The sequence below is a fragment of the Rutidosis leptorrhynchoides genome, chromosome 2 (genome assembly GCF_046630445.1).
Source record: "Rutidosis leptorrhynchoides isolate AG116_Rl617_1_P2 chromosome 2, CSIRO_AGI_Rlap_v1, whole genome shotgun sequence".
Lineage (NCBI taxonomy): Eukaryota > Viridiplantae > Streptophyta > Magnoliopsida > Asterales > Asteraceae > Rutidosis > Rutidosis leptorrhynchoides.
The window spans coordinates 164,233,161-164,245,236 of NC_092334.1; the positions used below are offsets into that span (position 1 = coordinate 164,233,161).

General features: G+C 36.6%; 1 protein-coding gene across 2 annotated transcripts; it reads left to right on the forward strand.

Annotated features, from left to right (window-relative positions):
* The first annotated feature begins 268 nt into the window (after nucleotides 1–268).
* Nucleotides 269–8,926, forward strand: LOC139891550 (nuclear pore complex protein NUP98A). 2 transcript variants are annotated; one of them, XM_071874525.1, is made up of 14 exons: nucleotides 269–368; nucleotides 576–652; nucleotides 739–820; nucleotides 2,643–2,945; nucleotides 3,721–4,329; nucleotides 4,809–5,036; nucleotides 5,439–6,076; nucleotides 6,303–6,378; nucleotides 6,460–6,502; nucleotides 6,594–6,732; nucleotides 7,114–7,230; nucleotides 7,343–7,511; nucleotides 7,607–7,669; nucleotides 8,061–8,926. In XM_071874525.1, the coding sequence occupies exons 3-14, from the start codon at nucleotides 802–804 to the stop codon at nucleotides 8,723–8,725; spliced, it is 3,069 nt and encodes a 1,022-aa protein (XP_071730626.1). In that variant the 5' UTR covers nucleotides 269–368; nucleotides 576–652; nucleotides 739–801; the 3' UTR covers nucleotides 8,726–8,926. The 2 variants fall into 2 exon arrangements, with proteins under 2 accessions (XP_071730626.1, XP_071730627.1); XM_071874526.1 differs by having other exon boundaries at nucleotides 3,721–4,287.
* Nucleotides 8,927–12,076: the final 3,150 nt, after the last annotated feature.

Consider the following 12,076-nt stretch of genomic DNA (forward strand, 5'->3'; position numbering starts at 1 on the left):
AATTTTTTTAGAAAATTAAAATTACAATTTAAGAGAAATTAATATTTTTTTTATAAAAGATTTCGTATTATTTTCTAATTATTAAATTAATATATAATACGACATCATCATCATAAATTTTTTTAGTTTTTTAAGTTGTTAATTAATTAATCCAAAATTTGTACTGTATTAACAATAGCGGATGGGTTAAGCTAATTTTACCTTGACCCGTCTAGCTTTACGGCTAAAAACTGAATTAAATGTTATAATCTTGGTTAAATGGTTGTGTATACCCCTCCCTACCAGTGTGACCTATACAGACAATCGCTTCTGTCTCTATCCTCTTTGGCGACAGATCCACGATCTTCGTCTTCAATCCGCATCTATAGGTACAATCCTAACCCTAGATTATATATCTACATACATACGTATATATTCATCTTTTATTTCTATATCTATTTATTACTACCTATTATTTATTAGCAATTCGTATTAAGTTCGTTGTTAATTTAATTATTAACCCTAGCTTTAATGATTTTTTATCCATTTTAATTGTTGATTTAATGAATGAATACTTTGAATTTGAATTCTCATAGACGCTGGAAGCTGTTTGAAATTGCATAGTGGATACGAATTTGCAAGCTTATGCCTGTTTTCTGTCAGGGCGTAATTTGTAAGTATTTTGTTTTTATCTGTATGAAGTTATTTGTATCTAATATGATTTGTAATTTACGTGTATATAATATAATATTTTTTCAGAGTTTGAGATCAGGAGCTTATTGTTGGACTTGTATTTTGAAGACTAATAAGGAGGAAGGAACAATGTTTGGTGCTAGTAACCGTAAGTATTTTTTGACTTGATGATTATATATGCACATTTGTTATATTTACTTATTTTGAACACTAATATAACATTTGTTATATTTGCGGTTTTATGCACATTTGTTACATTTCTCTAGTTGGACATCTCCGATAAACACCATTTGTATTTATGCTTTCAATTACGGAGTAAATTTTTTTTTTCCTTTGTTGTGAAAGTGTCGTACATTATGATAATTATAGGAAAATGTTGCAGCGGTGTACTTAGTTATGGAGTATTATGCTTTATTTCCGATTTCTATTCAAGAGTCGTTAGTCTGCAATTATTCAATCAAAACTTCATAAGTTCATCATAAATTGTATTGTCATGTCGGTTGAAGTTTTGAATTTTTCACTAATTTGGTGTCGTGCAGATTAACATTATAAAATGTCATCTGCATTTGTTTGCTGGTGAATATTTAAAAGTGGTTTGGAGGGGTACGATTACTATATGTTAATCTCTGTAGTAGGTGCCATCAGTGTTGCAAAACTCGGCCGACTCGGCCGAGTACTCGGTGAGAAATCGGCAGATCGGAGGAAACGAGAAATCGGCCACAAACTCGGTCAAAACTCGGTCAACTCAGTCAACACCGGTCAAACCTTCAAAAATTACATTTTTTTTTTTTGTTTCTCACCTTTTTCATATTCTTGGGGGCTAAAAAATGAATTTTGATGGCTGAAACTGGAAGTTATTTACCGGAATTTGAGTCAAGGAAGAAAGAGTTAAAAATATAAATAAATGGGATGAGAATAACATATATGAGCTATATAAGTTAATAAATAATATTATAAACTTAAATATATATAAAATATACTAAAAACTAAAAAGTCAACGAAAGTCAACATCCGAGTTCTCCCCGAGTCGCCCAGAACCCCTCAAAAACATCCTTCCGAGTTCTCCCCGAGTCGCGAGTTTTACAACCTTGGGTGCTACTTGAATGTATTTGGGGCCCATGAGATGCGTTGTTGACTGTATCACTACTTATTAACCTAAATACGAGGATAAGTAAGGTTAGGGATTGTATTTTGTTGGAATATATACAGTTAGGAAATAGAATCAAAACCAAAGGTACATTTGTTGGTTTTACCCAGGGCTAATAATAAGCTGAGCTGGTTACAAAATACGGCAACCTTGACCCAAGCCAACTCAGTTAATGTCAATTTTAGACTTGAGTTTGGTGTAATATTGGCTCAACAGCTAAAATGCTAACTGAGCTTCCCTTATCGAGGATACACACAAGGCACTTGTTGCAATGTACGTTAAGGGTAGTTAGCCTCTTTGAGACTTGCAGATCTTTTAGTAGTGGCACTCTCCATGCTAAGAGATCGTTGCAAATTATTATTGAAAGACTTATCAAATATTATATTGTATTTTCATGCAAACCCTTAGGAGCCAAGTAATAGCATACAAATTCATAAGAGTGGAGCCTATATAAAGCAAGTGAAGGCTTGAAACTATTGCTGACAAATATATGTATATGAAATGAAGAAATGATCTTCTGAATAGAGATAACCTTTTCCGTTTACATGTTTGAATGAAGAAAAGATTAACAAATACCATCTCTGAATATTACTGCACAATGATTTATACGATTTAAGCATGATTATTAGTTAGCAATATCGAATGTGGGCATATGAAGCGCACTTCTTGACATGCATGCCATGTTGTATCTTGCTGACTGAATAATCTTTGTTCTTGATTGCGCTGTGATGGATGCCTGATTCTTAAAACTTGCATTTTCTCTTTTTTGTGTTTGCATTGTCAGCAACTAATTTAACGAATTGTTTCTGATTGTTTGTAACAGCATTTGGGCAGTCATCTAATAGCCCGTTTGGGTCCCCATCAGTTTTTGGTCAGACCAATAATGCAAATAACAATCCATTTGCTCAAAAACCATTTGGGAGCACATCTCCCTTTGGTGCTCAAACAGGAGGTTCTATTTTTGGTGGCACTTCAACTGGTGTATTTGGTACCCAAGCTTCCTCACCGATAGGATCCTCAACAGTTTTTGGTGCATCATCAGCTCCTGCTTTTGGGAGTTCGACGCCTGCTTTTGGAGCTTCAGCAAGCCCAGCGTTTGGGGCTTCATCAAGCCCAGCGTTTGGTGGTAAGCACAGCTATGAAAGTTTATACGTTTACATCTCAAATAGTGTACTCAATGTAGATTTAACTTCGTTATTAATATCAACGCTGGTTATGTGAAGAATATTTGAGTATGTTGCACAGATGTTTTGGTGTAGTTAAAAACAGAGGTTGCTAGTAACAACATTAGGTATATTTTAATAGTTCAAATTACGAGAGAGGATATCTGGTATTGTTGTATGGCCCCTTCAAGTTATAGTCAATATTTCTGTTTTGTTTTATAATGGTCTTTGTTTAGTACATGAGATCAGTAAGCAAGTAAAGACTCAAGGTAGCTTTTGTCATATGCATTCCTATGTTGCTTGAGTGTGACTCCTATGGATCAACTGATGCATTTTGCATCTTCTTCCCTTTTTATTAGCATATCGTAAAATCTTCCTTATACCAACTTCAGATGTAGGAAACATAACCTTGACTTCTCCAATTTTCAATTTACTTTAAGATTTTCTTCGCTCAATATTATTTAATGCTGAAGTTTTTTTTTTTTTTTTTTTTTCATGAGCTTGTAAAGTGTAGTTTTTTTTTCTTCTCAAGGTGTAATCGACGCATCTTGAATAGTATGACGCAGTTTTTTTTTTTTTTTTTTTTATTATTTTTTCTTCTTGTAGTATTGTCATCTGTTGATTATGCACATTCATTTGTTAGTTTTCTTATTGTTGTGTATGGTCACTTAACATTTTTCTCTTTTATTTCTTCTTATGTGGAATATTACTCATTTTGTTTAATTCACATTATTACAGGATCATCTGTATTTGGGCAAAAACCTGCATTTGGTGGATTTGGATCCACTACTCCATCAAGTCCTTTTGGAAGCTCATTTCAACAATCACAACCTGCTTTTGGAAGCAATTTATTTGGTTCGTCACCATTTGGAGCTTCTAGTCAACCTGCTTTTGGTGCTCCTAGCACACCAACATTCGGTTCTACAACCACTTCCGCATTCGGTTCTACAAGCACCCCTGCTTTCGGTTCTACAAGCACCCCCGCTTTTGGTGCTACAAGCACACCGGCTTTTGGTTCTACAACGACACCAACATTTGGGAACACAGGCTCTGCGTTTGGTGTTTCTAACTCATCTGTTTTTGGATCAAGCACTCCAGCCTTTGGTTCATCAAGCACCCCCGCATTTGGTGCATCAAGTACACCAGCGTTTGGTGCTTCAAGTACTCCTGCATTTGGTGCATCAAGTACACCAGCATTTGGCTCTTCACCTACGCCTGCTTTTGGTGCTACTAGCTCTCCTTTCAATTTTGGTTCAAGCCCAGCATTTGGTCAATCAACGCCAGCATTTGGAAGCACCCCGTTCGGTACTGCCACCACACCCTTTGGGGCTCAAAGTTCTCCGTTTGGTACTCTATTTTCTCCGGTTGTGTTAGAAGTCTCAATTCTTTACATAATAATTTGTTTGTGGCAGTGTTGCAGAACTCGGAATTACTCAGCGAGTACTCGGTCTTTGCAACTCGGGGAGTACTCTGTCAAACTTGGTCAAATTTGGTCAACTCGTTAAAAACTCGGTCAAACTCGCCTAGAACTTGGGATTACTCGGAAAATCAGTCAAAATTCGGTCAAAACGCGGAGACTAGGCCAAAATTGGTCAAAACTCTGTCAAAATAGGTCGAAACTCAGTCAAAATCTTTCAAAATTAAACTTGGTCAACATCCGAATACTCCTCGAGTTGCCGAGTACTCCCTAAAAAGTCCCGACCGAGTAGTCCCGAGTAGCGATTTTGGCAACCTTGGTTTGTGGCATCAAAGGAGGAAACTCGTGTTTTTTTACTGGTCAATGAAAATTTTCATTTTCCGACAATTTGTTTCTACAAAAAATGCAGGAGCTCAGACTACAACACCAGCGTTTGGGAGCCCCGGTTTCGGACAATCGTCTTTTGGAGGCCAGCGTGGGGGAACTAGAGTAACTCCTTATTCTCAAACACCGGAGGCAGACAGTGGTAGCGGTACACAGGCTGCCGGAAAATTGGAATCAATATCAGCCATGCCTGCATACAAAGAAAAAAGTCACGAAGAACTTAGATGGGAGGACTATCAACTAGGAGATAAAGGTAATGTTATTGTGGTGTTCACTGTTGTTAAAAACCCTGATTACCTCTTTTTAAGAATGGACCGATCTGATTTTCGAAAATTCGTTTAATTTATCGGTCAATGTCGGTTAATTGGTCTAAATCGAATTGGTTGGTCAAAGTCGAAAGTAGTCAACATTTTACATGAACTTAAACTAAAAAAATTCTGAGTTTTTGAACAAATGAATGATTATGTTTATGTTTTTGGACAATCATGGTAAAGTTTATGTTTATGGTTTTCTTTTATATTCACACATATAATTTTGAAATTATTTCAATGTATAAAAAGTGCAATCCGATTAATTCTTGAATTTGCGTTTAATTAACCTGTCATCATTTCCCGATTAATTAATTTATACTAAATTTTTTTAATCTATGTTTCAGGGGGCCCAAATCCTGCAGCTCAGTCTTCTGGTGGAATGGGCTTTAATACTAACAACACACAGGCAAACCCTTTTTCTGCATCACCTTCATTTAGTCAGCCTGCAAATCCCTTTTCTTCGACTACATCTACCAACCCATTTGCCCCTAAGACATCAACTTTTAGTACTCCAGCGTTTGGGAGCTCAACTCCCGCTCTTGGTTCTTCGCCCTTTGGTACTGCAACGTCTAACCCCTTTGGCTCAACACCATCACCGACACCATCTGTTTTTGGTTCAACTCCTGGTTTTGGATCTTCAACTTCTGCTTCCCTTTTTGGTACACCCAATACATCAACTTTCGGATCATCATCATTATTTGGTACAACTCAAGCTCAAGGAGCAAGTTCATCGTTTGCTAGCGGCTTAAACTTTGGCAATACTCAACCATCCCCCTTGTTCCAGTCAAGCACACCCTCTCTAGGACAAACTAGCTCGCCTTTTGGGCAGGCTACCTCAGCTTTCGGGCAGGCTGCCCCAGCTTTTGGGCAGGCTGCCCCAGCCTTCGGGCAGAGTACTCCGGCTTTTGGTCAAACAAGCGCTTTTGGAGGAAACTTGTTTTCAAGCACCCCAAGTACAAGCATGGGATTTAATCAGACAACTGTGAGTTCCTTCTGTTACTGTTAGTTAAATATGCGTGTTACTTTTTAAATCTATTTGAATGCCTGTCATCGTGTTCAAGGTTTACTTTTTTCATTTTTGGTTATGCCCGTTTCTGGACAACTGATTTTTTTCTGAATACGCTTATTTTGTTACGAATTGATGACATGGATGTTGATATTTTAAGTTTCTTATTCGACTGGTGTTTCATGTTGGTTTTTTTATGTAGCCATCCCTTTCAATGCCTTTTCAATCCGCTCAACCAACTCAAAATTCTGGTGGATTTGGTTTTGGAGCACCAGCAGGTAATCCAATTCATTTCATTTTCTTAGATTCATTCATTAGCTTTTCATCCATATTCTTATATTCCTGACCATTCTTCTCAGGTGGCACATCAAACATTTTTGGGCAGAATAATTTTGGACAACCGTATGTTGCACCTACCGTTCTATTACGTTTTTACCTCGACATTTAATTTCATATGTAAATTCTCAAACCATCTTTATCCTTTATGTGACAGGTCTGCCAATCAGAGCCCTGCACTTGCACAAGCGCAGTCTATTACCAATCCTTTTGGAACCCTGCCAGCAATGCCTCAGATGTCAATTGGTCGCGCGGGAAATGCACCTTCAATTCAATATGGAATTTCTAGCCTGCCGGTAAGTATGTTTTAATAAGTTAACTACAGCTACTTGTTTTGAGCTGTGCCCAATTTTCTATATCTTATGTTTGTTTAAACTTTTTAACACCTCAGACACCTTTTTACAGGTTCACATCCAGTACAATTTTAATTTAGTTTTTTTTTTTTTTCAAAATATTTTTGTTGTTGTGGAACAGTAGCATAACATTAAAAATGAAAGAAATACATTGGTATCTACAATATTACTTTTTTTGGCAGACGAGTCATTAAAAAGAATGCAATTCCTGACCCTCTAAATCATCCAACAAGTAGCAGCTGTAATTGCCAATAACTTGAGCTTCGAAACAGCAACCAAACTCCCTGAATTTTGCGTTTTGTTTAACAATATTTGTTCCTATAGGTTGTTGACAAGCCTGCGCCCATGAGGATATCATCTGTGTTGACTTCTCGACATCTTTCTCAAAGGCGGATTAGGTTGCCTGCAAGGAAATATAATCCGAAAAATGATGGTCCTAAGGTGAACCTTGCCTCTATTAAACTAGGATTCAAATTCATCATCCCTTTTTTCATGAGCAAAATTTGTTTTCAGGACAAATAATCAATTTTTAATAACGCGATTGGTTATGCAGGTTTCATTTTTCAGTGATGAGGAAGATACTACCAGCACACCCAAAGCAGACGCTCTTTTTATTCCCAGGGAGAATCCGAGGGCTCTCGTGATTCGCCCTTTGGAACAATGGCCTCGAAAAACGTCCGCGGAGAAACCAAAAACTGTATCTTTCCCTGCACAAACTAACGGTAAAGTGTATTGCCAACGTTATTATTCCGAATTGCTTAAGCAAATTTTACTAAAATTAAGATGCAGCTTAACGTTATTTGTTATGTGAATTCAGGTGAATATACTGAGTTTGCTTCTACCACTCATTTAAATGGTCACGCGTCAGATAATGGGAACAGTGAGATTATTTTTTTTTATGCTTTATATCCTGTCCAAATTCCTTGCAACCACCATTTTTTAGCATTACTCTCCATTTCATGTATCAAAACTGTAAATTTTTTGCAGACAAAATTACACAGCTCGTCCCCGTGGTTTGTATGCAATTGCATTCTGAGTCCCTGTGGTTTGATTTTTTTGGCACACCGAGTTCCTAAAATTAACAAAGAGAAGGATGTGCCATGCAAAAGAATGAAACCATGAGGATTCTGAGTGCCAAAAAAAACTTTAGGGACCCGGAATGCAATTTCATACAAACCACAGGGACGGGCGGTCTAAATTTGTCTTTTTTGCATGATGGTGCAGTTTATAAGTATTTGAATATTGTCTAATCACCTTGTGGTCTTTGTTAGGAGATCGTACTGAAAACGGCTTTGTGAATGAACAAACCACTCCTATCAAGTCGACCCAGAAAACAAATGGTTTACATGACGATCCAAAATCAGATGCATATATAACTCTAACGGGTCACCGAGCCGGTGAGGCAGCGATTGTTTACGAACATGGCGCCGATATCGAGGCTCTGATGCCCAAACTACGTCATTCAGATTACTACACAGAGCCTCGTATTCAAGAATTAGCAGCCAAGGAGCGCGCGGACCCCGGTTTTTGCCGCCGTGTAAAGGACTTTGTAGTCGGTCGTCATGAGTACGGAAGTATAAAATTCCTTGGTGAAACAGATGTTAGACGCTTGGAACTCGAGTCTCTTATCCAATTTAATAACCGTGAGGTGATCGTTTATATGGACGAGACTAAAAAACCGCCAGTTGGACAGGGTCTTAATAAGCCCGCTGAAGTAACACTTTTAAACATCAAGTGTTTTGATAAAAAGACGGGACGACAGTTCACTGAGGGACCTAGAATTGAAAAATATAAAGAAATGCTTAAAAAGAAAGCGGAGGACCAAGGTGCTGAGTTTGTTTCGTATGATCCGATTAAAGGGGAATGGAAGTTTCGAGTTAGCCATTTCAGTCGGTACGGGCTCGGAGATGATGATGGTGTGGATGACACGGCATGAATGATGTAATGTTTTGTGTGTGTTGATTAAGCCTGCTTTGTAACACTGGTTTGTATAAAGTGTGTTGAGCTTGTTTAATACGTGCAAACCCAGTGATTTTGTTAGGCTCAAATTTCTGTTATTGTGGTTTGACAACATAACGATTTTTTATTCTGTTTTTGTAAGTCTGTTGGTGGCAATTTTCAATCGTGAATTCATCAATGATGGTTGAATTTGGTAAAATTCGAACAAATTGTTATATCTACATATTATTTGTTTTCATTTTCTTACTATGTTGTAACAACCACAACTGATTGCAGAGTTATGATAGCTGACGGACATGGTTTCTGGCATGTTCATGTTTTGTTTTTCCGGCAAAAATAACAAAAACTTATATAAAAACAAGGTCGTTTTCGGCATGTTCATGTTGATAGTATTCTTCACTCGTAGATTACGAGTGTTAAATCTTGTATCATATTTCTGACTCTGTAGACTTTGACTTAGTATCATATATTTGTGATTGGTCATAACATGGAATGTTAAAATTCGTTAGAAAAAATTACGCCGTTGGTACATGTAGTTTGCTTACATTATCATGACAGCACCTAAACTTTATCTTTTGCGTAGTTGGTACCTAGATTTTGTTTAACTTGCGTGGTTGGTACCCTGACTAATTACAGTGAAATCTTAATGGTTAACCCCTCACATGTGCCACACATGTGAGGGTATATTCGTCCTTTTTACACCTTCTAAACCATTTAATCTTTCATTTCTTTACAGCTAGCTTTTAGTAGATGAAGTTTCAGACTTTAAAGTCCGTATAAAATTGTTTAAATACAGTAAGAATAGAACCAAAATGATGCTATAACCATTTCCGTATATGTATTATCTCTTCAATAACGATAAAAGAAAAAGATGTGTATTTAATTATTATTATCGCCAATATGATGCACATTTGTCCTTAAAGCTGAAGCGTACAACAAAAACAAAAGATGTTGGTCTTCAGTCTTGAATTGTAGTTACGAATGTTCTCCACAAATTGTTTGCTAGCTACTAGGTCCCTCATCATAGGTGGGGGTTTCTCAAGCGAGGAGGCGACATGCCCATCTTCACAAACGATGATATCGAACATGTTGGTCTTTAGTATATGCTTTCAGCAATTCGAAATACCAGAAAACTGTAGAATAATGGCTACAGACACAACTACAGTCACCATGGTCTCACCAAGGTCTTAGTAGAATTGCAATACACCTGCCTAGTCAGCAGAGCGTCAAAGAATAAGCACGGATAATCTAGACGAAAAGATAAGATAACGACAAAGCAAGGTAGAGATGTGAAAACAAAATAGCTAATAATACGAAGACAAAAATCGCATACACGTGAAAACAAAACAGCTAATAATACGAACACAAAAACCACGTAGGAAAACTAAACATAACACAAAGCATGGTACCGATGGGTGCACATTGACATTTAAACTACATGTATATTCCCATGGGTGCAAAAAAATGAAAATGAAAAAAGATATCTTATTATTTAAAGTCATCACCAGATAGTAATAAATGAAACACTGATAATCGTAATATGCGAAAAGGAAAAAAAAAAAATAGCATGACTGCCATTCAAAACTACCATAACAACAGCATACATATTTGTGATGAACTCCACAGTATTACATAGTATTATTCGTATGCATCACCCATAAAGTTGTATATCACAAATCTAAAGGTCGTGTATTATATACTCCGTAGTTCTAATAAAATCAACGATTGCACAACATAAGAAAGAAAGTCCTATACACCAAGGCACACAAAACACCACACCCTCAGTAAAAAAAAGACAGAATAAATGAAAGGGAACCATACATAAAACAGTGACATAAACATAATACCTAACTTACATGACAAATGCAGCTGTATTAAGCAACTACATTTATAAAATCATACCTTCAAGACTAAGGCGGGTGGAGGACTCGGAAAACGGCCATCGACCCTCATGCATGCTGGAGGATGATAGGTATAAAAAGTCAATAAATAAGGCAGTAAATTCACATCAATAGCTGCAAATAACGCCCAAAAGTAACGTCACATCCATAGTTGCAACACACTTCTCCTAGCCATTTGTCTCGGTGACACATAACTAGGCACAAAGTCAGACGTTACCAACACTTAAAAAATCACCAGACATACAATCACTGTTGGAACTTTTATTTTGTTGTTTCTAGTTGTTGTTATGTTATTCAATAGTACTACTATATAACTATTAAGCACGGATTAAATTGAAACTAAATACTACCGTGCGCAACGATCCAGTAGGAAGCGACTAAGCAGGAAACAAACATCCAAAAACAACTAAGCAGAAAACAAACATCTAAAAACGAATGCACCATTGACAAACACGCAATAAGTAACACCAAACCAAATGTAATTACACAAAAGACCAAACACGATAGCAACATTGAACATATAAATTACCGTAAGATCGAGAGAAGGTAGAATGTTGCATAGCCATCCAGTATCAATCTGCAAGAAACTCCGCTACATTTCAACCATTATTTCAGATCCCTAAATCAAACCCTAACAAGGAAAACCCTAAGTTTTCAGGTTTATAGAAAATCGATTGCGACTGAGAAGAACGAAAATAAGTGAAATCAAATGATAATGACCCTTAGTTTTCTTCCTAATGGCAACAATCCAGGAAAGGATTAAGTGACACCTCTTAATTTGTCTTCCCAATCACAAACGTGAATGAGTGTGAAGTTTGTAAAAAACCCTAAGAAAATGACGGTAAGGATTGAGTGTAGTAGATTTCATTACAGAGCATTATGTCGTGAAAATGACGAATGTACCCTCACATGCGTGGCACATGTGAGGGGTTAACCATTGAAATTTGACTATAGTTAGTTATGGGTACCAACTATGCAAGTTAAACAAAACTTAGGTACCAACTACGCAAAAATAAACGTTTAGGTGTTGTCATGATAATGTAAGCAAACCATATGTACCAACAACGTAATTTTTTCAATTCGTTATATGTAAAATTATTAATATTAGCTTTTAAAGTACTTATTATCACTCAATGCGGAAATTTGAATAATTTTTATAGGGCCAAGACAATGTAGAATTTAAAATACAAGCGTTTTGATAAGAAAATTGCAATAGGTTAATATCCACCTCATATTAGTAAACCCTTAGAGTTACACAAATTGATAAATTTTTACTAGACACATTGAAACATTAGCTAGTTGATGACGAGTATGTGCTATCCAACAAGTAATTCCACCTTGAGAATCTTTTACATTCGTTTGATATTCGAATATCCAAATCTACAATGCTATATGTTAATTTATAATACATATTTATACATACTCTA

What these genes read in the sequence shown, in the direction of transcription:
- LOC139891550 (XM_071874525.1), top strand. An exon ending in GGCTCAAAGTTCTCCGTTTG is followed by an intron (nt 4,330 to 4,808) that starts GTACTCTATTTT and finishes CAAAAAATGCAG; the next exon opens with GAGCTCAGACTACAACACCA. An exon ending in TGGTTTTGGAGCACCAGCAG is followed by an intron (nt 6,379 to 6,459) that starts GTAATCCAATTC and finishes CATTCTTCTCAG; the next exon opens with GTGGCACATCAAACATTTTT.